Here is a 25,476-nt window from a genome sequence, read left to right as displayed (position 1 = left end):
TTGCCGGTGAGTCAACTCGGATATACTCGAAGAGTCAACCTGATGTCGTTCGCAGCTACCACCTCCACCACCCATACTTCATCCGTGGGATCTGAAGCTCTGCGTGCGTACAACTCCCGCACGTTCTCATCGCGCTCGTCTAATATCTCGACATGATAGTATCGCCGTCGACTCCTAGAATGTCCCCCTCCAACAAGAGGGCACTTGACAGTGAAATACCAACCACTCCCCGTAAACGCACGCGGCGCATCGACAGCTCTCCCGTCGATGTGTCACCACGGAAGAAAGGGAAGAAGGGCAAGGACAAGGAAGATGTGGATCCGTTCGCCCATTCTCGGCAAGTCCTAGCGGAGTTCGAGGACGAGTTGTCGTGTGCCATGTACGTTTACTGTCCCTCATATCCGAAGTCGGTACTTAGCAAGCTCGTTGAACAGATGCTGTGATTTACTGTATGTACTTCTCTCTCGAGCTTTGTCGCAGAGCAATCATGATTTCGCATGACGTCGGCAGTGCTGCTGCACATATCGCGAACCCATGTGGGCACACCATCTGTGGAGAATGCGGCTTCGACTGGATCGCCCGGAACGTATGTCATCCTGTCCTTGCTCCGCTCCAATTTCGTTTTAAACCCAAACGCACAGAAACGGGCCCCAACGTGCGCAATCTGCCGCACGAAGCTCATTCGCGCTGCACCTCTGATCCCCAATATCGCGATGGACAACACGATAGCGAAGCACGTCGGCGCGCTCGCTGCGAGCGGCTGCGTTGACTGGCAGCCCACCGGGGCGAAGCACAAAGAATGGGCGCAACGCCGAGAGTGCGTGCTCGATCGTCTGTCGGTGTGGGGGAGCTAACAGCCTTATTTCCCGCAGGAAATGGAAGCAAGACGTCGCGAGGCGGGCCCAGGAGCCGCATGAACCGGTGCCGCCCCGCCCTCCTGTACGTGCATCAGTGTCTTTCACACAGGAGATGATGGATCTCATGGAATATCTTGATGCATTGGATGGCGATTACGAGGATAGCGGAGACGAAGAGGGCGACGATGAGTCCTAAAATCCCAAGGCTCATGTATTACACATCTGGACGCTGGGAGATGACATGTAGGACAGCCATTGAACAGTCTGACTCATGACTCGTGCTCCACATCCCTTGTGCCCGAAATCCGACCAAATGTTAGGTTGATGCGATAATGATTGAAGTTTTGAGATACACCATGATGGCCATGGTACAAGTTATGATACACAGTATTCCACCGATACACCGTGTATAGTACATCGGGAGCTTTTCCAGGGACGATACAACATCTGCGAGAACAACGAAACCATGAGACGGCAAATCCAGGATATACACCGAAGCATCTCTGATGCCCCGGCTGCGACAAAGCGATAGGGAAGGAACTGATTTGAGAAGTTGCGCAGGACCAAGAACGCATTAAACGTTAGCATAGAAGCAGATCACTGCCTCAACATTTATGAGAGGGACACGGTGAGCTTACTGCTCCTTTCGAAGCCGGCCGGTGGGTAGAGATTCATGACATAGACCCCCTCATGCCCGGTGCTCTTGATCTCGGGGTCTAGGACATGCTCATCGTCGAGGACGACTCTCAGCGGGAGAGTGCTCGCCGATGTATGCACAAGAAGCGAGAGCTTTCTCTCAGTGACCTGGACGTCGGCGGAAAGACTAGCAGGCCGGCGCACTAACTGCGACAGCGCTTGATGCTCCTTCGGCTCCGCGAAGAACGAGAGCTGCTCGACGCTGGCGGTGGGCGAGGGCGCGAACGCGAACGCGTGCGGGGTCGCGACGTCGTAGGAATCATCGCCGTCGCCCTCCACGGACTCGCCAGAAGTACCGCCTGGGTTCTCATCGTTCTCATCTGTGAGCGAAGTCTCCTCGCGGACTGGGGTAGGCGCTTCTTGGGCGTTCATGGAGACGTCGTCCGCGTCCGTGTGTTCACCCATTTCGCTCCTCTCCATGACGATCACGCTCCGCGACGGCATCATCTGCCCGCCTACGAACTCACGCCAGAGCAGCGACACCCTCTGCAATAGCACTTGCCACAGGGTTGCGAACATGGCAAGCATGATCCCCATATATGCCTGCAGCGCGCGCGTACTCTGCACCCGCGCCAGCGCCAACCTGTCCCTGTCTAGGTTCATGTATTGCCCGTAGACGTTCGCCGCGGGTAAGGTAAACGGGGTCAGCGGCTCGGCGACACTGGGCGACGCAGACTCAATGGGCGCGTGGGGGATGGACGGCGACGCCGCAGGTGAGCTGGCCTCCGACGAGGTAAAGGACGTGAACTGCTCTGAGATTTCGGAGAACGACGGCAGGGGGGGAGGGGCCGCCCGCGACGTCACGGCGCGCACGACAGGTGGAGGCGACGGAGGCGGGGTCGGCAGCACGCGCTGCGCAGGCTCGTGAGACTCCTCAGTGACGGTAACGCTCGTATGAGGGTCCAGTATGCAGATGCCCCATGATCCCTTGCTGTCACCATCGGTCGCGTTGAGGCGGTAGACCGGTGCGAGGGTCGCCCGCCCGCCGAAGCGACCGACACGAATGGCGATCCGCTCGGCTGTCGGAGAGATGAACTGCTCTGTAGCAGGGAAAGACAAGACGAAGCGGTCGCTGACGGCAGTAGGGAGTAGAGCGGCCAGGCGATGCTTGTCAATGAACACTTCCTGCTCCACCGACTCGGCGAGAGGCAGGAAGAGAAGAGACATGTGCGACCCTTTGACCGACGATGGAGCAAACAAGACGAGACATGGTGGTCCCTGACTAGTTGGTGAAGAAATGAAGCTGCTCCAGGGTGAACCCTCGAGGGGAGCACCGTCAATCCGGCCCAGCGACAAGACACCCTCGCCGATGCTCTTCAAAGTACCATTGGAATCGATGTGCACGGTGCTGCCACGCGTAGCACAAAGTATGAGAGGTCGAGGAGTGATTATACCATGCGCTCGAGCGTGAGGGAACAGGCATATCACCGAAGACGGCGGCGTTTCAGCGGAGGAAGAGAAAACAGGCCCGCTGATGAGATAAGGCAGCGTTAGGACATACGTATAGCACGACGGAGACGGCGGACCTGTTCTCCCTGAGTGCCCAGGTAGACCACCGAAGGTCTCTGTTTAGTTTCCCCACTTCGTGCTCTCCGGGACCAGATACCGCGCGCTCAGCCTTGTCGCCCCCGACGGCCCATTCCTCGCCCAGGCGCACGCCTGAAGCCGCAGGGAAGGGCCTCCGTTCGACAACGAGCATGCCGTTGCGCCCATACTCGCCCAGCCACCTGACTGCGCCCGACGGATACACCAGCCTGTATGTGAACGAGAACTGGTGCCCGGGCGCGTATTCGTGCAGGTTCACGGGCAGCTTGGCGTAGAGCGCGCACTCACCCGCCTGGTGGTCCGCTTGCTCCTCTGGCGACAGCAGCGAAAGTACGTCCCGCCCCACAGCCTGTGCTGGCGGGTCTTGGAGCTCCAGAAACGGAAGCGCCCCCCACTCCCAGCCTGAACGTCCCTCGACGGGGAGGTCCGTCCACATTTCGACGCGTATGCCATCTTTCTTCGCCTGCTCGACCGAGGCACGCGAGTCGAACGCGACCTTGAAGACGAGAGTCTGGGCGGGCGCGGCCTGACCGCGGCCGTGGAGCGAACCAGGCGTGGTCAGACGAGCGATCTCGTTGAGCGCGGGGGTGAAAGTGAGGTGCATTGGAGGCGAGGGTGGGAGGTCTCCTGCAAGGGAGAGAAGACGGACGAGGCCTTTATGTGGGTTACGCTTACTCTACGACCGGACGAAGAGAAAAGGGAATGGCGGTATCTGGGCCTGATAATCCCCGTCACAGACTCACCCCATGTCTGTCATATTTGCATTTCGCCCAGCTGCGAGGCGCTCCTCGGCCTGCATCGCCTGATCCTGATGTCCATTTCAACGGAGAACAAGCCCAGAGCCACAGATAACAGCCTCGTGTGCTACGCGAGCCAGAGTCCTAGAGCCGACGCAGTATACATGGCGCACATCGATCCCAAGGAGCGTCTACAATCGCTAGCAGCCGAACAGCGTACATACTCAAACAGGCGCCTCGGAACCTGTTCGCACCCCACCATCTTGACACGGTTGGCCATCAGCGGTCAGAGCATTGCACGAACCTCAGTCGTCGTCCCCCTCGTCAAATTCATCTTCTCTTCCTCGTCCGCCCCTTCTTCTTCTATCGCGCTCATCTCTGTTCCCCCCATATGCTGCGGTCGAGACCGTCCTGTCAACAATGTCGTCCAGCAGCTCTGGGGGCAGGTCGTATTCAGAACTGCGCACAGCAATTGCATATGCCACTATGAGTTTGGTCAATGAGTGCAGCACGTGGGGACAACGAGTGTTTCTTCACCATCTTCTATCTTTTCCAGGGATTGTGATGTGACCTGCTGCTTCTTTCGAAGCTCTCTGAAGGATGGTACAAATACCTCGAAATCTATGGTTACTAGGATCAGAAGCCGAGAACCACGCCGAACAGCGTCGGATGCTTGCCTGCTTTACAACCTCTTACAAACACGCAGACCTCGCTTGCCTTGGAGCGCCCGCCTCGACGCGAGATGGAAGAGATAGCGTAACGCATGAGTTCGCCTGTAAGGTCGGCTAGACCGAGAAGGTAATCTTCCATCGGCAGAGGGAAATACTGGGTAGAAGAGATCAGGCACTGAGATACCACTGACGCGAAAGTAAAGCGTACTGGTTTTCCGTCTTCATCGGATATGGTCTTCTGCACCTCATCGTAAGATATGAGCGTCCGGAACTCCAGGTAACGCGCAAAGCTCAAGGCTTCGATGTATTCCTGCAGGCCCGGGGAGACGTTTCGCTGATATCGCCAAAATTTGTCGCCAGCTACCTCCTCTCGCATACCGGCGAACAGTTTTTGGATGTCCCGCAATTTCTCCTTCGCGCGAGAGACAGCGCGCATAGAAAGCGCGTGGTCGTCAGATTCAGACGCATCCTCGGTCATCATGCGATGCAAGAGGAAGATGACCTTTTTTGAGAGGTTGGTGACATCTCGGCTGGACTACGCAGGAGTGGCAGAGGCCGTTAAGTCCGACGGTAGGTCAACGAACATGCGGAGGGAGTTGAGGACAGCAGACCTTGATGAGACGTTCCCTCCTATCGTGGTAGTCGTCCAGCTCGTCTCTGAAAGTGTCGAAGACGTTGACGATGGAATCCCTCGAGCTCAGCGTCGCAACAGCCGGCGAACTGGCGACGGTCGACATGGTTGTGGGTGCATTGATCTAAGCGCCGTATATTTTGATCTTGTGGGCGCTTGACGTCATAGGCCCTAGTATGCCCGAGGTTATCCCGAGCCCTAACGTTGCGTTCTGCCTCTGACCGCCAGCCAACAGTTACCGTTATATCACAGCTCGTTTCAATGCCATGCAAACGGTTTACACTTCAGCCGCTTACGTTTTCGCTCACCAATGGCCTTTGCACCCAAGCCTGGCTGTCCTATGTGCAGCATAGTCGCCTCCGCAAATCACCTCTCTGAGGACTCGGCTGCTTCCCCGCAGATCATCTGGAGAGATGAAAACTTGACTGCGTACAGAGAAACCGCAAGTCCTGTTTCTAGTCTTGGCCATATTATTATTGTTTTCAAGCAAGTGGTAGATTCTGAGAACTTGGAGGATGTTGCTTACCATTATCATTTATTTCGCCGTTCATACCTAGCTTGCATGTGCCGTCCTTGTACGCCCTGGTGAGTACGACATAAACTTCCCGGACCTTGCGACCTGCCTGACAATACTGTACAGACACCCAGTGACCTCCCGTTGCTCGCTTCTCTCCGTGATGTTTCCCAACGGCTGCTCTCGTCTCTGCACGAACCGCCTGCCGCCACGTCCACATCTCCGCTGCTCGAGGTGTCATCTTCTGTTTCTGAAAGCATGTCGAAGAGCGCTGCACCTCCACACCCAACACCGTCCTTCCGCATTGGCTTCATTACGCCGCCCTTCCGTGACATCAGGATACCCGTGACTGACCATCTGCACGCGCACGCATATATCCTCCCCGCCGACCGAATGGGATGGGTACGCAGCGTCGGCTTTGGCTCCCTGGCGTGGTACGCGATTGACGACCTCATGGCTGAAATCCGGTGAGCATATAGGAACCTACTTTTGAAGTTCCTATGAACAGTTGTTCTAGCGAGGAATCGTCAAACAATCGCGTTCGCTCTGGGCCGACGTCGCGTCCCATCGATTCCGTACCCTCAGCTGGGGCGCGTGTAGGCACGGCTGACGGCACGGAGACCACAAAACCATCAATAGCGACGGTCGATCTTGAACATGTTCAATAAAGTTTGAATCACTCTGACTCCTCTGTAGAACTGCTGTCTTGTGATACCTCATGCTAGAGCAACAAATTTATTGGGGAATTCTACAGACATTATCAGACAGTGTAACTTGTAAACGGGAATTGCAGGGGTGAATATAGTGTAGATACATTCCAAAGGCTGGTGACTGCGAAAATGGATTATGAGAACGGCTAGAGTTACTTCCACCCTGACACCCTGACATGCGATACGTGTCTGCGCGGACGTTACGCATCTACGCGTAGGTGAGGATATGATTGAGTTTCGACTCGCGACGGCAAAGCTCATACAATACTTACAGTATGACGAGCCAGTGAGCAGAGTCGACAGCGCTGCGAGCTGCGACTCTGTGAATCGCTTGCAGTCTTCGTGCCAGGTATCCTGATGCGTCTTCTTGAAGTTGCTGGCGCACTTCCGTACCGTCGTCGAGATGGGGATCTGCACACTCACGCATCAGTTAACATCATCCCGGTGCAAGTGGCAATGCGCTCACCGGGTCATACGTGTGCTCTGCTAACACATTGGTGAGGAGATCGGGCATCCATCGCTCGACTGTGTACGGGAAGCTGTCAACGAGAGCGCATATACCGAGAATCGCAGCGTGGCGTTGGCGCAAGGCGGAGTTGTATGCAGGCGATTTGCGGTCGGGAAGGGAGCTGTTCTTCAGAAGGCGAATGAAGCGATCCTGCGTACTCTATGAGCATTTGAATAGTAGCTGTGCGCTTAGAGGCATACCCTCAACTGCAGGACGCTGCGACGAGGTGAAAGGCGCAGGATGCCTGAGAGCGTGCTATCGAAGAGTGAGCGAAGTGAGGCTGTTCAGATGCTGGTCACCTACGTCGCAGCCATTTCTCGTACTTCGACCACTTCATCATCTAGACATCTGCAAACGACCTGCGAGACATATTTGAGGACAGTTAGAAGGGAACATTGATCATTTGACAGACCTCAACCAACTCGATAATCTTCGCATCACTAATCACGGGGAACTGTCTGAAGTAGAAGACTACGGCGATATTGAGTATATGCCAAAAATAATTTTGTCTCAACCTACCTTGGACGAGAGGGAGGACTTTGAGTCGCACCCGCCAAGACTGACAAACTCATGTTGAGTATACAACTCATCGTGACAAAGCAGGAAACTCACGGGTGATGTTTGAATGGCCGAGAAAATTGCATCCAATACAGGATTGATTAATGGGCGAGGGATAGTAACGCCGCACATCCGAACCAGAAGCACTTGCGCGCGACGGGCAAGGTCATCGTTATCGTTTACTGACAGTAACGCGAATCAGCGTCGCATCAGCGATTATTAAATGGCCAACTTACTCTCCACGAAACGGAAGAGCTCCGGCTGTTGGTATCGATGAGGCAGGAAGACCAATTCGATTGGTTAAAGCACTTACCATGAGCGGAAGAATATAGTCGAAGGCGGTGATCGAGTTTGTGTCGTGGACGATCTCCAAAAGCCACTTGCAAACGAGTACGCCAACCCTGAAAATACGAAGTCAATCCGTTGCCTCATCTGCTCTATAAGACAATCACCTGTCATAAGTAGACAGGAAAGCGCGTGCACCCGGGAGACGTCGGTCACGCCAAAGAGGGAACTCGTCGACAAGCTTGAGCACACGCGTTTCGTGATATTTACTCCGGATGCCCATGATGTCGTAATCCGAAGGAAGTGTACGACATTCTCTCACGAACACCTCTGCCTTTGGTACCGACGGGTTGGGGCGCCACTGATTGACATAATCAATCAACAGTCGCCGTTGGAAGCTCAACTACTTACTAGTGCCTTCCCGCTGAATGTAAGGATCTCGCTGAAGTATGCCAAGACCTGTAGATAGTTCTAGTTAATGTGCGGAGTGTGAAGTTTCAAGGGACGTACGTCGTCGTGCTCTGTTCGACTCAATTCTTCCCAACACCGCGTCACTGTTTCTTCCACCCATGGCACGAACTTCAAGCCGAGCTCTTCGTAGAAAGCGCGGAAGAAACACAAGACTTCCACAATCTCATGTGTCGACTCCCCGTTGAAATCAACATTCTTGAAGTCGTCCACAATGTGATCCACCATTGGTTGCAATCTTCGTGGATCCTTGTTGAAGAAAACGTACTGTTGTCTTGGCGTCAGTGACATACCAAACTTCACATTAGTCGTAATCAAACCTCGAGGAATGACGTCCAGATAGGCAGGGTGTCGTTACTCTTCGGACCGAAGACAGTGTGCATATGCGGTTTGAACCACTCCCAGAGTTTTGCTTGCTTTTCTAGCGGCCAATGCTTGGATCCTGACCTAGTCTAAGTGTGTATAATCACAAATAAGCCATAACACACACCAGCGAAAAGGCCTGCAAGGAAATCTGCAGCTGCACGTTGCTTGTTCTTGTCTTTGTCGGCTAGCAATGTCTCCAAGGTCGATCTGAGAGCTTCAAATGGCTCATCTTCCAATAATTGGACTGCATAACTGAGGGTCAGTAGAGACCAGGGATACGTATTAGTCCCACTAACATATTGATTTTACGCAGGACGCATTGTCTTGCGAAATATCATCCGAGTGGTTTTCCGCAGAATAGTGAGTGGACAAATTCTTCCAGTATGACTCATCTGTGACCATGGTACGAATCGCGCTGACCGCTGGCTGAGATTCCTCTTCCCAAGACGGGAAAGTAGAATGGTGCGTATCTGGGAGCAAGAAATAGTCGGTAGTGTCCTTCCAAGCAATCCAACCGCTTGAGATTTTGTCGCGAATCATCCTGTTGAACTGAGTGAGAGGATCATCCGAGCGATATGGTCGTTTTACTGACGGCTCTCGCTGTGCTCTTTGAGTATCCACAGGCACCTTGAATTCTGCCATCCATTGAGACGTAAATGAATGACTGGGCTCCTTGATCTCTACTGTTCGCCTAAGGGGATTGTGGTTTTGTTCCATCACGAGATCGACAGGTCCATGAGCAAGTGTGCGCAATTTAATATATCGGGAAATTTTCATGACGGCGCGTTGAGCATACTACCCATAATAAGTCAGTAATGGGAATGACAGTTTGTGGAGAATTTTTATTACATAGCGCTGAAGTGGAAATGATGCGTCAGTTCTTTGAAATATTAGATCGAGGTTATGACTACTGACTATGCTAGAATGCGCGTCATGCGTTTTCTCGAGGAGAAGACGAACTTGCGAAGGTAACATAGGACTATCACGTCTGATCAATGTCCTTAGGCATCTGACGGCGATGATGGCGTAGCGCCAATGAATCTTGGGTGAACTTGCTATATCAAGGAGTACACGGGTCTGTTGATACGTAGGTCATAAGGTGGAAGAACAATGGAAGTCTGCGTGAATGTACCGTCTCTGCAATGGCGGCATCTGTGAGCTTCAACCGTTCGACACGTTGCACTGTACACCGCTGCACTGTGAGCTCGCTCTCATGACCTGCTTGCAGAAGTCTTTTCAGATCTTCCACGGCACGAGAAACCCTTGGAATGTCAATCTGGTACATCGTATAGCATGGCTCGCCAAAGCTATTCAGACCTGCAGACATGTTAGTATGCGGTCACGACGCCGGAAGGAACAAACGTGCAGGTTTCTGCAAGAGCGGAGACGTATTCTTGAATAGATGGCTGTCCCAGCATATGTCAGAGCCAGTGGAAGTACATCGAAGGCACACAAGGCTTACCCTTTCGTTATGCTGACAGTCGAATAGCCTCTGGATCAACTCCGTCGCCAATGTGGGGTCTGCATATATGTATGAGTCCATGAACCATGAATTATGGGAGTCGCTACAAACCCCCTATTGCGTATTTGGCTGAAATGGCTGTCAGGCCACAGGACGAAAGACAGACAAAGAGCACGTACCGAACACGTTGGAATTGAGCGTCCATAAAGCACCCTTCATGCGGTCATCCTCTGTACCGGGCTCCAGCGCTTTGTACAACTTCGGCAAGCAGCGTCGTCTTACTCCGTCAAAGCTCTGGAAACCGTCATAAGCCGATGGGTATGCTAGGCTACATATCAGCTTACGCTGCATAGATTATCCAACAATGTCTGGCTTGTCCTGAAAAATGATATGAGCGGGGGCACTCAAAACGCCGGGGCGGAAAGGAGCTTACTCCCGGACTGTCAACGAGCTGAGTTAATTCGACCGGTCGCATGTAAAGGGCTGGACATACCAGTCACATAGTTCCACATAGCCCACTCAACGAGGTCGTCAATTAGATGATCTTCCAAGCTGCTCCTCCGACGCTCAATGGAATTCCATCGCAAACGCGCAGAATGGTAGTATCTGATGATCACTCAATTTTAAAAAAAAATTACGTCAAGGAATCCTACTAACCTTGCTCGTCGCACATAGAGAGCCCGGGGCCAGACTTTCTGATTTGCATAATGACGGGCGACATTCATCTCATTTGTGTAGCGCTCGTGATGCAGGTAATAGCTATTACCAATGTGTTCTTAGTCTGTTGCCGGCAAATCTGGTTAACGACTCACTTGTCTCTGCTATCCCCGTACTCCAGCATATACGTCCTTATTGACCGGATCTGACGAACGTGGGCAATTACTCTATGTGCATAAGAACCGACTTACAAGCATGTGGACAGCGTCGACTGTGTTCTCTTCCCCTTGTTGCCTCAGTGTTTGTGATGCCCTATGCAGAAAATGACCGAAACGACGCTTGACGGTGGTCATATACTGATGTCTAGGATCACTAGGATCCTCAAGAGCGAAACCAGCGTTGAGGGGCTCGACAGGGGCAATCATTTCGGGAATCTCGTGCCTGAAGCAGTCAACCTATGTGCAACATGTCAAAGGAAGACATACAATATGTCGCTTGTCTCTGCAGCACTTTGCATTTCCTCTTGTGGTATCACTTCCTTGACCAGCGTAGGTATACCCGAAAAAGCATTACGGACAAAACTGAGATGTCTGCAAATGCTTTTTAGCAGACAACGGCCGCTTCGAAGCTCAATAACCTACCTGCAGAAGTCATTACGCCATACTGCGTCGCGAGTAACCTCTGCTCGTGGTTAGTAACTGTCAATGACAGCTCGAGAATGCACTTACCAGATCCTATCAGTCCCTCCAGAGTTTCCAGAACAGGCTCGACAACTTCGCGGAAAATCTGCAGCGTGAAATCGATCTCTTCGGTCGAAGGCACATGCCACAAAAGCTGCAGTATTATTCCCAGTTAATTAATCTTGGACGTCGGTAGGTAATATAAAGACGAACCTTGACATCTTCGGGCTTATACAACTTCCCCCAATACTTGTAGTGATTCCTTTTGAAGTCTAACAGCGACGACATTGACAAATGTTATCTGCCTTTTCGATTGAACTCACCTTCACTCGACCACTCGTCAGGATTCACGAACTTGTTTTCCAGCGGGTACGTATGGGTAAGGGTGAGCAATGTACTGCACACAAGCTTTCCGCTGGAGGAAAAGCCGCGCTTCGAGAAGGTCTTCTGATGAAGTAACTTAAACAGTGCGATCAACTGCTCCCGATACGGAAGAGCCTTTGAATACGAGTGAGTATGAGAGCATATAATATTGAGCAGGGGAATATCATACCACTCGACCATCGCTGTATCGTCGAATGTTAGTAACTTGTGGAAATTTCTTTGCTCGTACACTTACTTGTACATGGCACCTCGTAGGATGGCCAAATCTTGAAGCCAACGATTAATGAATGTCAGTTTCCACAAACGAATGGACCTACTCCAATGAAGGGTGGCATCCGACGGTAAGGGAACAGAGCTTGATGAAGTAGTCCGGAGAGAGCTGGCTCCGTGCTCGAGTTCTGCCCGAATGTTGCGATCACAATACGGGACAAACTTCGCGAGCGTCTTCGCCTGATTTGCGTTGGCGACGCACTCGACAAGCGAGTGAATAGCGCGAACTGCGTTAGTTCGGACATTGCCGCTTGCATAGTCGAAGACCATGTTCAAAACCATATCGTAAAGTGGCTCTGACAGGTGAACGCAAATCTGACTGAATGCGCCGCATACCGAATCAACCAATTGGACTGCAAGGTCAGCCGACATCAATCCGGATATGAAGTGCAATAAATGGGAGGCAAACCTTCCGTGGTGCCACCAGCAGAGCCATTTGCGCCCTCCTCAGGCAGGTTTTCGAAGAGTAGGATGACGCGGCGTAGGAATGCGGCCACCCAATCCGCAAAGCCCTCGGAGACATTCTTCAGGATTGCATCCTCTTCTTCTTTGGTCCTGGGAACATCCTCGCTGAAGTCAAACGTGGAAGGAAGACTGGTGATTTCCAGAGCTGGGACGTCTGCAGCTGCCCGACCCATATCAACGTCGATAGGCATAACGTTGTTATCTTCGCGACTCATTTCTGCAAATTTGATGTATTGCGCTATCTCCACGATGAATGCGGTGGTGCAGAACTGGTCGAGAACGACAGTGAGTACATAAGCTGGAACACTCCGGCCCGTGACGTACAGTCTTTGGAGGGTCATTCTGGGAAACCATCAGTTTGTGTTTAGGTAAAAGTTCCCAGTGAGCTCACAAGATCAATGCCGGGTAGAAGCAGTTCCATGATCGGTAGCAAGTGCTTCGCGCCGCCGTAGTAAACATGCCTGCATACCAGCGCGGGGGCGACGGCTCCAAGGGCCTTTATTATCGCGATCGTCCTTTGCGTCTGCAACGACGTTAGTGCCTAGTAAAAGCAACTTGCCTCCTGTGACGTACCTCTACTACGGCTTCGAGTGCTGGTCCCGCCCGTTCCAAAATCGGCGGCAGAATAAGATCCGGCTCCATGACGCTCATGGACTTCAGACAACTTTGTATATTGCTGACCGTAGTGCTGTCGGGAGAAAACATCGCTAGAAGGGTGACTGTTCTCAAACTCTTCACCAGTTCACGCTTCATGTCCTTCGTCAACCGGCGATGCTGAATCTGACGTGAGACTTCAATAACATATGCATTACGCGAAGACTGACTAGAGGTGTCTTGCATTCTATATCTTGTTCCTCATACCAGCCTGTCGTAACTTATATAAGCGAAGTCCACCGTCGCAGATCAAAACTCATACGTTTGTTGAACTCGTACACAACGTGTTTGATGAACGCGCTTAGCTGCGATGAGAGTCAGCACTCCACTCATTTCAGCTCCATTCACGTCATACAAGAATATACATCGCCGGTCTAACAGCGAGCTCACAGGTGAAATACATACATCAGCTGTCCAACTGCCTGAATTTGTGGGATGGAAAAAGCCTTCTGTAGAAGCAATCATCTTCACCAAGGAGTCAAGGGCTTTACAGCCAGCAAGATACATCTTCGCCTTGGAGTGGATACCTCGAGCGAGAGACGCAGAGAGGTAGTCCCCCAAACCGCCATTCACCTGAGGAAGCGGTGTCGCCGACCTTGAAGCAAAAGGCGTAAATGTGGGCGTTGGGGCAGCCGAGTTAGGGCTGGGCACCCCGTCGGGTGCCATAGAATATACGATGATTCGGGCAAGCGAGGCTAATTGAAATTGTTAGTATTCACGACGGGATACAAAGCTATTGACATACGAATCCTCCAATTAGGCTTCGGCAATCTGTTGATTTCGAAACCAGCTTGGTTGTCAGCACTGGGTCCAGTGGTAAGGGATCCCGTGTCAGCCAGCGGGATTTCTAATGCCGTAATGTAAGAGACAGTTGATATGGTTCGCCCGCAGCACGTACCCATTGACACTAAGCACTTGGACATGATAAAATTCCAATTGTGCTCAGTGAAGATACCGACGTCCGAGTATATCCCCGACCATTTCCACTTGCTCTCAAGGTCCTTCTTCTCCCACTGTGGTCTCCCTTCATCCTCAGATCTTGCATCGTCCGGAATTGACTCAATTCGGCCAGGGTCACTGACCGTTGAATCAACGTGCATCTCGGTGAGTTTCGAGAAGAAATGCAACATCCGCTCATCAAACATGTAAGAGTTGATCGACTCCCAAAGACGAAACAACATGGGCAAGTATGACTGAGGGTGAGACATGGGTAGAAAGGTAAGCATATAATACTGAGAAGCCAACATGGTCTATAAAATATGTAAGCAAGGATGAACGCTGAAGCTCATTATTGGAAAGACATACGCTCAAGCTGGTGGCCCTCATCATGGGCAGGAAGGTGGCGAGCATCTCGTCAATGGCGGAGGGATGGAAGAACCTCCGGACATTCTCAGCAATATACCCCATGTACCATGACGTTTGGCTGCAGTGAGAGTTGTAACCATCAGGAGGCGTCATTGACTGCATGCGAACGAAGCAGCATCACCTGATCTCGAACTGTCGTCTCGTCAGGAACAAGTCCTTGCTGAGAATATTGAATATGGGCTTCCAAGGCAGCCGCACGTCGTCAATGGACAACTTCTTCTTGGACCTCATCAACATGTGAAGCGCGTCGCATCCGGCTGCGATCACGTTGTACGGCAGACCGGGAGTAGTGCACACATGGAAGTAAAGCTTCGCAAGTGCGATTCTCTTCTCTTTCGGGATGGGATACTTTAGCATGGACCAACTATCCAGTCGCCGGAGATCAGCAGGACACGGCCGAAGCTAATGAGAAGCGCTTACTAGGTCAACATGCTATCCCATTGTAGCAGTCCCGGGTCGTAGTCCTTGGCTTCCACACATTGTGCAATGCGCAAGATGATCAAGTCAAGTAGCTCGAGCATCTTGGAGTACGGCTCAATCGAGTAGGGCAAGGATTCTGCATAGTTGCGCAACTTCTCCATGTAGCGGCCTTCGCCTCCCAGGATGTCATCCGAGATGCTCGGAGCGGGGCGAGCACTCGAACCGGGCTCATTAAGAACCAGAGTGGAGACGTCAGGTATGTCCATGGCGTTTACGCGCATGGGAGTAGGTCGTAATGCTGGCTCGGCGTTGCGATAACACTAGTGAGAAAGTAGATGTGCGACGAGGTGACTGCGGGAGGATCGACGTAAGTCAGTGGGTACGTACCACACGCGGGGCGAGCGGTCAGTGACATAAGGAAGGCTGTGGCGCGCTGCCATTGCTTCCGCTCTCCCGCCATCTTCGTCGGTTACGGTGAAGCAAGTTGTCTCGGATGCTGCACTGCCAGGGTGATTCGCGATGCTCATTTAATGTTGTTCTCGCAAGAACGTGTATCCGCGACCGGCACTCCAGGCTTTCGCGGATACTTACTTCAGGGGTCATGCCGACACGAAAATAATGGTTAAGTCGGTCTCTATAGCGCCGCAGCGGAACTCGCAACTACATCCTGCAACTCCTTGAGTGCCTTATTGCGTACCAAATCCCACACACCATTCCTCTGAGTCCGTGTAAATCCTATGTCGTCCCTGATCTCCTCTAATCGTTCCACATACTCCCTGGAATCGTCCTGTAATGCTCGCAGTGCTGCCAACGACTTCTCCAGGCTATCTAGCTGATACTCGGGATGTGGGAAATGTGGCATCTCGTGAGTCGGTGTAGCTCTGTCTTCAATGTCTGATATGAAAAGTTTGTGGACGATGGGCGTAAGATCAGGTGCACGGGCCAGTCTTTGCTCTCTCTCGTCTTCTTCCTCTCCTCCGTCTTCTCGCTTTGGGATCATGGTTGTATCTTGCTGGCCATCTGGGTCCTCACTCATGACCTGCCAAAGTCTACCCAGAGCGCGCCTCATAGTAGCCTCGCCTTCTATGAGACTATTGGTAGCACTTTCGAGTTCGTCCAGCAGTCGAGAACGGAATGAACGCGTGACGGCTTTATCCATGACGAAGGAAGTATATGATAGATGTTGCATGGTAGGAGGGGGATACGGTGCGGTCAATGGTGGTGAAGGCGATCGTAGGTGTGGTAGGACAATAGAAGTAGAAGACTCCGCTTCCTCTGGCATGAGCATCTTGATGCGCTTTCTGGCGCGTTCCTCGACCTATTTGTCCAGTCGCATACATTGTGTACAGAGTAAGACTTCAGTACACACCTGCCTATCCTCTAAGCCAGGAGCCCATGGGGCTATCTTGCCCGTCCTAGTCCATCTTGCGTTGTGAATGAGCTTCCGGCCCCAATTGCCCTTTGCCGAGGCGAGGCGGACATCGTCAAATTCGTATTCTTGAGAAGGATAATACCATGCATTCTTGTCAAACGAGGGCAAATTTGCGATACTAGGAAAAGTGAAAGGAGCGCGTTCCAGTAGGTGACCACTGGAGACACGGCACGGTCTGAACGCGTACCTTGGATCCTCGTACCTCGCGTCGTCGATGATGGCTGCATCGAATGTTCGTTTCTGACCATTGAGCACTGGGTGCTCCTGCATAGCTGGCAGGAGTTGGAAGTCGTGCATCATCATTTCTGCCGCCATACTGCTGCACGAATGGTGTTGGAAAATGCTGAAGCTGAAGAGGCGGGAGACGGAGAGGATTAGTCGAGAGTGACCGCGCTCGTCTCGGAGTGGTTGCGGCAGACGCCGGGCCTCGCTCATTGGTTGACGAGGTTGCTCTGCTTCTCCTTACATCTCTGGCCTCCTATTTGGAGGTAAGCTGTTTGTTCTCCTCCCTTTGCCTCTGTTTACCAGAGCTCTGTTACTTACTGTCTGTCTACTCGACAGACGCCAGCGAATCTTGCACCGAGACCATCGCGACGAGCGTCGAACGACGCGTCTATGGCCAATATCGACGTTCTGCACCTGCCGGAGGAAATCAAAAAGGCGGACGGGGCCAGTGGCTCTGCTGGGCTGGACGAGGGTGCTGAGCCCAAGTCGGACATCACTATCGCTCCAGAAGCCTCGGATGACCAGGGCGTGGCAAGCCCTGCATCTGCATCATCTCCTGCGTCGGCGCTGACGCCGCTAAGAGCAAGTCCGGCGAATGGCCAGTCCTCGTCGTCCAGCACCGCTCCAACTTTGACGGTGCCTCATCCCAAGAAGTTTACTTCTAGCAATATCAACAGGAAATTCTTGGAGAAGACATCATCTACCTCCCCTTCAGGTCAGACACTATCCGCCTCTGTGACAGCGAAAATTGGAAGTTCAATCCGTACGTCTTCACGCGTATACCTAGCGACCCGGGTTGATGGTAACAATATGTGCGGTCGTAGAAAAGCCCCCGTCGCAAGCCGCCCCCACTCACTCTCGCCTAGTGACCGCTAAGTTAACTGCGACTCCGCAGTCGTCTAGTACGACGCCAGGATGGTCCAGACCACCGTCTTCGGTTTCCTCGGTTGCCCCTACTCCCTCAGCTGCAGCCAATTCAAAGCCTCAACCTATCCAGTCTTCATCCATTTCCCCTCAGCCTACTCTTGGTAAGGTCATACAGCCGCAACCACGAGGAGCGTCCGAGGCATTTGCAGGAGTCGTCAAGAAGGAAAGTTCAGGGAAACCTGTGTGGGGAAATGCGAGGGGTACTGCAGCAGTTGTGGCGAAGTTGGATGCGGTTGCGAATGACTTCCCCACAGCGGCGGAAGCCGCGCAAGGTATGCCAGTGCGTACAACCCAATGCTCGAGTTTTGGCCAATTCTTTCTGTAGGCCGAGCTGCCAAGGCTTCCGAGCAAAAACAGGCCACTGAAGCGGCGGCGGCGCAGAAGCAAGCAGTCGCCGCGGAGGAAGACACATTTCGTGGCGTCCATCTCGACCCAAATGCTCACCATTGGGATGAGGTATGTCATTTCATTTCGCATGGGCATGCAATGAGAGAACTTATTCATGATTTTCAGATGGAGGAAGACGACGATAATTTCCTAGATGGTGTGATCGAGTTCGACGATGGGCGGCAGTACAAAGTCCAGCCTAGTGATGCACCTACGCGAAACTCACCTCCTCACGATTCAGCCGGAAACCAGGAAGGTCATGACGTACGTAGCCAGCTCGAACTATTAGGACCCCCCGATCACCCTGTGAGTAAGGAAGAGCGGTTTGCAGATGACTTCGATAGAAGTTGGCCTCGCTCAAGAGTTGTGACGGGGATGCCTTACAATCAGCGCGAACAGCATGCAAATGCCACTTCTCCAACAGCCTCTTCAGTGTCAATGCATTCGCCACAGGAAATGTCGCGCGTGCTCTTCAATGAGAGGTCAAACAGGCTGGAGCCCTACTCGAACTCTCATGTTCCGCATCGCCAGGCCAGTTCTGGCCCACCTCCCTTCATGGCGCGGAGAGGTAGTCGTTCCGACAAGGCCGTCTCGCCAACCGATCCGAGGGGCGGCCGCGATGTCCCCCCACACGTGCTTCAGCAAGGTGTTCAGTTGCTGCAGAAGCCGCCCGGTGGCGACCGTCGCTTCGACACCGGGTCTCATTCGCGAGCCTTCAGAGACCAACATCAGCCACCAGCATTGTCTCCTACGGAGAACGCACGGCATGGCGACCGCGAGCCGAATGCCTCCTTCCAATTTCCTCTCTCGCGAACATCGTCACAAGGGTTCCAAGCACGCAGCAAGGATCACTACAACCCGTACGGGATGCCTCATCTGTCGCCCATTGGGACTGGTCGCGATGTCGAAGACCGTCCACGCCGAACGTCGACAATGGGCCCTCCTCCATTGCCTCCACCACCGCTGAGAGAAACTGGCAGACAGCTGCCGCCGCATTTAGGGAATCAGAGGTCGCCAACGTTTTCAATGCCTCGTGCCCCGTCGGTCCCAGAGCCCAAAGACGCGATGCCTTCCGGGCTAACTGCAGAACCGCCTTCAGCAACAGGACCATCATTCGCCATGCCCGTTGCGCAATCGCCGTTGAGTACGCACGCGTCACTCTCTCCCGCGACTTCGGTAAGAGCGCCACTGCCCATTGTTGTGGACATCGAAGATGTACATAAGGAGACGATGTCAATGGCTGCGGAACGTGCTAAATTGCGGCGAAAGCAGGAAGAAGAAGAGCGCGAGCGCGACAAGGAGCGCGCTCGCAGGAAAGCGGCCGAGCTTGAGGAAAAGATGAAGGCACACAGTGAACAGAAGCCTCAGACCGATGCGCAAAAACCTACCGTCTCAGAAGCGCAGGTATATGATTCCCCGATGTCAGCCTTCTATTCATCTCATACTTTTCTAGGTGATTGCTGTCATCGAAGCAGCTGTGCAGTCCATACCATCAGGCAAGCCGACTGAGTCGCCTTCAAACCAGGATTTCCAGCCGCCCTCTGCCGGCCGGCCTGGGTTTGCTCGCGCACCATCAACGAAGGGCGCTCCCCGACCGGGCCCCAATCGACGCACTTCCTTCCTTGCACCTGTTGAGTCGTCGCCCGCAACAGAGGTGGAGTCTTGGCGCAGCAAGGCCCCTCGACCTTCGTCATCCTCACATCAAACGCCAGTTGAACCTCCTCGCGCGCCGCCACCTCTATTACTTGCGGAAATAGACTCCCTCGACGTGCAATCTGGCGAAGACCTAGAAGTTGTTGATTTTGCTGACCTTGGGAGGCTTGTTGGCATGGAGCACCCACCGCCCGCTGTAGCGCAAGATGTCAAACCCTTCGTTCGTGCCGCCACAAGACCACCCAGACCTGTGGCTACAGATTTCTTCGACGACGATATAGCTCCTGCCAGTGCACTACCGCAATCAGCTCGCGGCGAGGAGGGTTCGTGGAGGCGTCGGCCCGATCGTCTTCCCGATCAAAGCACAGATATCCCTAAGCTCTCACCCAGCGAGGCCACAGGGGAGAAGGCCACAGTGCAGATCGTGACCTCAGATCCACCTTCAGCAGATGTTCTTGCGATCAGTACAATTGTGACAGAGTCCTCTCCTTCGAGACAGGACGAGCCATATCTGCAGACGAACGGGCACCACACCGGAGCCACTCACAACCACCACGCTCCGTTGCGGTCGCCGCTGGGACCATCTTTCCGAGAGGCACCAATGTCTGCTTTAGACGATACCATGGCTCGTATCAAGGGTGCACTCGATGGCCTGCACCCTAAAGAACCTGCGCCTGCTGCACCTAAGCTTCAGAAGTGGTTACCTCCAGCTCTCAGACAAAAGCAGGTCGACTACGTTACAAGCGTTCCGGGAGAGGTGTTCGACGTGACAAGGTCTCAGCCGCCGAGATCTCCAAAACCGGTCTGGAACGTTCTCACTGTTAAGCTTCCGGTGCACGATTCGCGACGTTATGAGCCCGTTAGCAAGCGGCAGCTTGATATCAGTCGACGCCCCAACGCACGCTGGTCGGAAGTGTTTTCATGGAGCCCTCCTCTCATGACGACGACACCCGAAGAGCTTCTGTTCCGCAAATATTTCCACAAAGGGCGTCCTCCTAAGTACTTCGTTGTCATCCCACGACCACGACGAGCCCCACACCACAGTGTCTCCGATGATGCGCAAGGGCCTGTAGTCAACCTGCCACCAAAGCCGGTTACAAGACAATCCAGCCAAAGTGAGAAGGTGGACGTACAGACAGGTCCCAGTTGGCGCAGAATCCAGCAGGCAGAAACACTGGGGAAAGAAATGAATGCTGCTCAGTCATCTTCTGTACTCGACACTGTCAGTAGATCACCGCCCCCAGAGCTTCCTGCAGGTTCATCCAGCGCCCCTTCCCTCCCGAAAGCTGATTCCGCCATCCCACAGCCCGCAAGCAAGATGCAGCCGAGATTGCCAGTTGGTTCAGATGTTGCTTTCTATCGTGATGCCCGCGTTCATCACAATGTTGCGCAGTCGACGGTCAACTTCATTGTTTCAAGTGAATTGGAAGATGAACGTTCAGCCGAGGCCATCAACAATCCCACCCCAGCGGACGTCAATCAAGCAGCGAAAGCGACGGGAGAGGCTACCTTCACAAATGAGACTGCGCCACCTGCAGAAGGTACTGGCCAGTTTCTGCCTGCGTCGACAGATGGCAAATTGGACTCCGAAAAGAGTGATCTTCCGGTGAGTAAGAACGTGGCTCGCACCACCAACTGACCCACTGATTACTTGTTTACAGCCCGAGCGAGTGATCATAACGCCGCCACCCTCTGCCTCAATGAGCCCGTGGACGAAGTCGCCTCGATCATTCTCTGTCAAGGAATCGCCATCACGGCACCCAGATCCTGAGCACTTGAAGGCTGTCTGGTCGCATCCATTGAACAAAGCTGATTCGTCGTCAAGGAACTCTCTGGAGGGAATTGCAGACGACTTGGCTGCCGTTCCCTTCACCATTCAGGAAGTCAAGTCAGAAGATGGCGAAACACCACCACCATCCAGTTCTGGTGTGCCGCCGCGAATGTCGTCATTTGAAGTCGCCCGTGCTTTCCAGACAGTGCCCTCTCCATCGCCATTGGGCGCGCATCAAGGAGGGTCTACATTACCTGACATTGGTTCGGCGCCGCAAAATGGCGCATCGCGGCCTACATTCGCATATGCACCGCCGATGGCAGCTGCAAACATGCGGCCACCATATGGCTATCCATCTCCCATGATGAGCCATACACCAAGTCCAACAGTCATGTATCCTCACATGGCGCCAAGTCCGGTGTCGAGACCTATGGTCATGAACGGCCCACCTTCGCCGTACGGGCAGCCTGTATGGGTACCAGTTCCAGGACCACCGTCGCAACCGCCAGGCGCCATGATGCGCGCCATGGCCTCACCTTACCCCGCACAGCTAATGCCGTACCCCTCGCATGGTGGGCCGGTACCGATGTATGCTGGTAGCCCTGCAGCCGTCCAGGCGTCCCTACCACAACCTTCCAACGCCCCCCAAAATCGTGCTCCTGGAATGCCAATGCTGAGTCCGGTCATGCAGCCCGCTCATGCAAACCTTCCCATGTATGCCAGTAGTCCCGTCATGATGCATTCCCCCGCTGTTGTACCTGTTCCTCCGAACCACAACTACTCGGGCGTACCAGCCGGCCGTGGGCGCAGAGCGTACGACCAAGCTCACAGCCATCCGCCCCCACAATCAGGTAGTTATGTTGTTGCTCCTAGTACTTATGGACATTGGTAGAATGCTCTGCTGTTCTGTTATCTTGCTACGCTATTATCTGTTATCATACCCTGCTCATGCGGCCTTGTATACAATATTTCACCGCCGCGGTCTCATCATTCGAAAGCGTGGCGTCATGAATATAGTCTACCTATAATAAATCACAGAAGGTAAAATCGTACAAGCGCTTTAAGCGTGCGCCAGTTGTACAGCACTCTCCGCCGCATCATCAAGCTCGTCGAACGGTATGATCTTCAATCCCGACTCACGGATCATCCTAGATGGACCACATCAGCGGATGTTAAAGCAGACTAGAAGCAATGAGCTTACTGCTTCGCCTCTGACTCCATGGTACCCTTCAAGCGCACAACTAATGGGATGCTGAGGCCAAGCTCCTTGGTCGCCCGGATGACACCTTCGGCGATGTAGTCACACCGCATGATACCTGAGTAAAATGTATTTCGCTTCGTGCTCGACAAAGGAAACTTGACACCTACCACCGAAGATGTTGATGAAGATGCTCTTGACCTTCGGGTCGCCCAAAAGGATCTCGAATGCCTTCTTGACAGTCTCAGGTGTGGCACCACTGGAGCCGATGTCAGCGAGTGGCGGTGTAAATCATGGGAGTTGATCGCCTTACCCGCCGACATCCAAGAAGTTTGCTGGGTTGCCGCCGTGCAGAGCCAAGACATCCATTGTCGCCATAGCCAGACCAGCACCGTTCACCAAGCAACCGATGTTGCCGTCGAGCTTGATGAAGTTGAGGTTAGCCTTCTGGGCCTCGACCTCAGAAGGCTCCTCTTGGGTGACGTCCCGCATTGCGAAGACATCCTGCTGGCGGAACTCGGCGTTGTCATCAAAGCCAAACTTGGCATCCATACTGCACCAGGGTAGTCATAAGCGACGACAACAGGAGGACTAATGTGTCATACGCACCAGAGGACATGACCATCGGCTGTCTCGCCGAGCGGGTTGATCTCGATCTGGGTAGCATCCTTATCCTTGAAGATCTTGTACAGGTTGATGAAGATACTGGCAGCTTCTTCCTCCGCGCCTGCGCTCTTGAAGCCAAGCTTCTTCGCAACACCTAGCGCTTCCTCCTTGCTGAGCCCGTTCTTGAAATTGATTGAGGTTGTAATGATTGCGCTGGGGTCCTTTGCAGCAACTTCCTCGATGTTCATGCCTCCTTGGGACGAGACGACCAACACGGGACCCTCCGAATTACGGTCGTTGAGAACGGCGACGTAATATTCATGTGCAGCGTCTTTGCGCTCCGCAAGCATAACCTGAGTCCGAATGCGCTCGGATACGCATGGAAAGTAGACTAAACCATTATAAACGCACCGTGTTGCAGACGCGACCACCAGCACCAGTCTGCTTGGTGATCAGCTTCGCGCCGAGCATCTTGCTCGCATACTCCTTCGCCTGATCCGCGCTTCATGCGTATGAGGGATTAGGTACAAATCACGACTCAGCGGAACATACCTTTGAACAAGATGAACACCTCCTTGGAACCCATTGTCAAACTTGCCCTTCCCTCGCCCACCAGCAAGAACCTGGGCCTTAATGACACAACCAGTTGACTCTTTAGAAATACGCGTCAGAATGGAAGCTGCATTTATCGCGATCTAGGTCCGCACCGAACTGCTTCGCAATCTCGTACGCCTCCTCAGGTGATTTAGCTGGTATTCCCTTCGGTGTTGGTACACCATACTGTGCATCGTACCAGGTGAGTACATTTCGCGGGCCGTACCGGAGATACACGCACTGAGTTCAAGAGCTTCACGGATTGGTACTCATGGATCGAGAGGAACCGCTTCTGACCGGCAGACGCGACCTAACCTGACGCTTTACGACGCGTCCAGCGACGAGCACGTCGTCAAACTCACCCGAGCGACCGAACCCGCCTTGCGTAAAGCGAACATGGTAACAAAGAAAGAAGATGGACGCGACGGTGTGCACGCTGGCAGTGTATTTAGCTGTCGCCCATTGCGGCGTTTGACCAGACACGCCGATACACGGCCGCCCGATTGCTTAGTCAGCACCGTATAATCTCCCCCATTCGCCGACCTTTGCTCTTCGTCCAGAACGACGACGACGGTTGACCATCCTCCGACGTGCTTCCTGTCTCTCATCCGGCCCGCAGCAGCGTGGCCGTGGTATAGTTCTGGCAGAAGATCGTCCTCGCTTTGAGTTCGGGCTACTCTTACTGTTGGGTCGTTCGAAATTGTGCAGAGGGAAATCTCTCGCGGACCTACCTTGTATCTATTGCAGTGTGTGTGGCTCCGTATGTCCGAATAGATTCCGTCTCTGGGAAAGTAACCATTACCTCGCGTCGTACCGGACGAATCAGTGAGGTTCTTACAAGCACATTGCTAACGCGTGTACCTGCCGTTACAAATTTCCTGACATCCGTGACTGTTGCTGTCGCACTCGCCTGGACCGTCAACTCCACCCGTCTCATCACCAGCACCTCTTCCTAAGCGACAAAAAGGTTTAGCCCAAAATGAATGACACAGTCGTAAATGTATTCAAAGGTCAAGTTAACGAAGCGACGGCGCTGGCAAAGCTATTGGAGGTGTCTACGATCGTCGTACAGCAAGCTGTAGATCTAGTGGATGGGAGCCTCACGTCGGACGAGCAGCTGACAGTACAGTCTCGCTATATGCCCGGCTCGACTATAGGTACGTGGTGCACCGTGTACGTCGGATATTTCTCATTGCAGTATAGGCAAACATCTGCGCCACGCGAGAGACCATTTCGTTCTCCTACTGGATTGCCTGTCCTCGTCCTCCCCACACGTCCTCAATTATGATATCAGGTCGAGGAACACGCCAATGGAAAGTAGTCGACAGGCTGCGCGGGAGTCCTTACTCGCGGTCATCGAGCAGTTGACGACCGTGGTCCCTGAGGCAAAGCTAGACGACTCAATCACCCTACAGGCAATTACCCCGTATCCACAAGTCGTTCAGACGACATTTGGGCGAGAGGTTAGTACGATGATCTGTATGTACATGATGAAATGAACGCTCTGTATTAGCTATGGTTTGCTGGGTTGCATGCGATTCATCACTGGTCAATGGTGAGCACAATCCATGTATCAGTGAAACGCGCGTTACACAATACCGCTTGTTCAGGTTCGCGTCATTGCGGGGGAAATGGTCGGTTCTCGCCGTACACTTCCAAAGCTTGTCATATTTACTTCAGCTATTCAGGGCATCAAGTTGGCAGACTCGTTTGGCTTTGCTCCTTCCACACTTGTACACAATGCAAACGGGTCACTTAACGGCGAGCCAAAGACGTAGTT

The 25,476-nt window shown here is 53.2% G+C and overlaps 9 protein-coding genes across 9 annotated transcripts; 4 read left to right on the top strand and 5 right to left on the bottom strand.

Moving 5' to 3' along the window:
- Positions 1-487: 487 nt before the first annotated feature.
- Positions 488-854, top strand: POSPLADRAFT_1130488 (hypothetical protein; the record flags this gene model as incomplete). Its single annotated transcript, XM_024483961.1, has 2 exons — positions 488-586; positions 642-854. The coding sequence occupies 2 exons, from the start codon at positions 488-490 to the stop codon at positions 852-854; spliced, it is 312 nt and encodes a 103-aa protein (XP_024344587.1).
- Positions 855-1,174: 320 nt separating this feature from the next.
- Positions 1,175-2,010, bottom strand: POSPLADRAFT_1038180 (hypothetical protein). The gene has a single exon (XM_024477345.1). It carries the CDS (start codon positions 1,971-1,973, stop codon positions 1,470-1,472), a length of 504 nt encoding a protein of 167 aa, XP_024344586.1. The 5' UTR covers positions 1,974-2,010; the 3' UTR covers positions 1,175-1,469.
- A 2,130-nt stretch (positions 2,011-4,140) lies between these two features.
- On the bottom strand, positions 4,141-5,243 carry POSPLADRAFT_1129470 (hypothetical protein; the record flags this gene model as incomplete). The annotated part of the gene is made up of 5 exons (XM_024483847.1): positions 4,141-4,319; positions 4,373-4,465; positions 4,522-4,660; positions 4,715-5,041; positions 5,118-5,243. The coding sequence occupies 5 exons, from the start codon at positions 5,241-5,243 to the stop codon at positions 4,141-4,143; spliced, it is 864 nt and encodes a 287-aa protein (XP_024344585.1).
- A 204-nt stretch (positions 5,244-5,447) lies between these two features.
- POSPLADRAFT_1127029 (hypothetical protein) lies at positions 5,448-6,319 on the top strand (the record flags this gene model as incomplete). The annotated part of the gene is made up of 4 exons (XM_024483585.1): positions 5,448-5,654; positions 5,778-5,836; positions 5,921-6,118; positions 6,169-6,319. 4 exons carry the CDS (start codon positions 5,448-5,450, stop codon positions 6,317-6,319), a joined length of 615 nt encoding a protein of 204 aa, XP_024344584.1.
- Positions 6,320-6,411: 92 nt separating this feature from the next.
- POSPLADRAFT_1042983 (hypothetical protein) lies at positions 6,412-15,169 on the bottom strand (the record flags this gene model as incomplete). Its single annotated transcript, XM_024478203.1, has 44 exons — positions 6,412-6,482; positions 6,634-6,772; positions 6,828-7,019; positions 7,070-7,124; positions 7,173-7,228; positions 7,282-7,340; positions 7,389-7,428; positions 7,482-7,609; positions 7,737-7,828; positions 7,880-8,073; positions 8,124-8,171; positions 8,223-8,447; positions 8,501-8,622; positions 8,671-8,790; positions 8,843-9,341; positions 9,462-9,623; positions 9,679-9,863; positions 9,913-9,952; positions 10,009-10,067; positions 10,188-10,302; positions 10,353-10,386; positions 10,498-10,614; positions 10,666-10,767; positions 10,821-10,870; positions 10,917-11,106; positions 11,151-11,255; positions 11,390-11,499; positions 11,559-11,617; positions 11,669-11,843; positions 11,907-11,911; positions 11,978-11,995; positions 12,047-12,352; positions 12,409-12,733; positions 12,789-12,806; positions 12,856-12,987; positions 13,038-13,238; positions 13,289-13,329; positions 13,381-13,423; positions 13,524-13,813; positions 13,864-13,965; positions 14,017-14,368; positions 14,424-14,541; positions 14,605-14,847; positions 14,904-15,169. The coding sequence occupies 44 exons, from the start codon at positions 15,167-15,169 to the stop codon at positions 6,412-6,414; spliced, it is 6,003 nt and encodes a 2,000-aa protein (XP_024344583.1).
- Positions 15,170-15,537: 368 nt separating this feature from the next.
- Positions 15,538-16,638, bottom strand: POSPLADRAFT_1042980 (hypothetical protein; the record flags this gene model as incomplete). Its single annotated transcript, XM_024478201.1, has 3 exons — positions 15,538-16,221; positions 16,273-16,453; positions 16,523-16,638. 3 exons carry the CDS (start codon positions 16,636-16,638, stop codon positions 15,538-15,540), a joined length of 981 nt encoding a protein of 326 aa, XP_024344582.1.
- Positions 16,639-16,950: 312 nt separating this feature from the next.
- Positions 16,951-22,288, top strand: POSPLADRAFT_1176730 (hypothetical protein; the record flags this gene model as incomplete). Its single annotated transcript, XM_024488444.1, has 7 exons — positions 16,951-17,323; positions 17,385-17,759; positions 17,813-17,943; positions 18,001-19,278; positions 19,328-20,749; positions 20,921-21,133; positions 21,189-22,288. 7 exons carry the CDS (start codon positions 16,951-16,953, stop codon positions 22,188-22,190), a joined length of 4,794 nt encoding a protein of 1,597 aa, XP_024344581.1. The 3' UTR covers positions 22,191-22,288.
- POSPLADRAFT_1176728 (hypothetical protein) lies at positions 22,264-24,108 on the bottom strand. Its single transcript, XM_024488443.1, has 10 exons — positions 24,059-24,108; positions 23,938-24,006; positions 23,810-23,882; positions 23,655-23,754; positions 23,514-23,604; positions 23,106-23,455; positions 22,810-23,049; positions 22,667-22,755; positions 22,500-22,614; positions 22,264-22,446 (listed from the first exon to the last, which is right to left on the bottom strand). The coding sequence occupies exons 1-10, from the start codon at positions 24,092-24,094 to the stop codon at positions 22,359-22,361; spliced, it is 1,251 nt and encodes a 416-aa protein (XP_024344580.1). The 5' UTR covers positions 24,095-24,108; the 3' UTR covers positions 22,264-22,358.
- A 567-nt stretch (positions 24,109-24,675) lies between these two features.
- Positions 24,676-25,474, top strand: POSPLADRAFT_1127479 (hypothetical protein; the record flags this gene model as incomplete). The annotated part of the gene is made up of 5 exons (XM_024483633.1): positions 24,676-24,853; positions 24,900-25,159; positions 25,210-25,251; positions 25,307-25,330; positions 25,385-25,474. The coding sequence occupies 5 exons, from the start codon at positions 24,676-24,678 to the stop codon at positions 25,472-25,474; spliced, it is 594 nt and encodes a 197-aa protein (XP_024344579.1).
- Between the last annotated feature and the right edge of the window lie 2 nt (positions 25,475-25,476).

The sequence above is a fragment of the Postia placenta genome (assembly GCF_002117355.1).
Source record: "Postia placenta MAD-698-R-SB12 unplaced genomic scaffold POSPLAscaffold_1, whole genome shotgun sequence".
Classification (NCBI taxonomy): Eukaryota; Fungi; Basidiomycota; class Agaricomycetes; order Polyporales; family Adustoporiaceae; genus Rhodonia; species Rhodonia placenta.
Note: the sequence above shows the minus strand (reverse complement) of the source record. Positions and strands in the feature narration are given on the sequence as shown.

Coding starts and splice junctions, on each gene's coding strand:
- POSPLADRAFT_1176728 (XM_024488443.1), bottom strand. CDS start 24,094: ATGTTCGCTTTACGCAAGGCGGGTTCGGTCGCTCGG. Junction 23,456..23,513: donor GTGGTCGCGTCTGCAACACG/GTGCGTTTATAA, acceptor ATTCGGACTCAG/GTTATGCTTGCGGAGCGCAA. Junction 22,615..22,666: donor CTTCATCAACATCTTCGGTG/GTAGGTGTCAAG, acceptor CATTTTACTCAG/GTATCATGCGGTGTGACTAC.
- POSPLADRAFT_1038180 (XM_024477345.1), bottom strand. CDS start 1,973: ATGGAGAGGAGCGAAATGGGTGAACACACGGACGCGGACGACGTCTCC.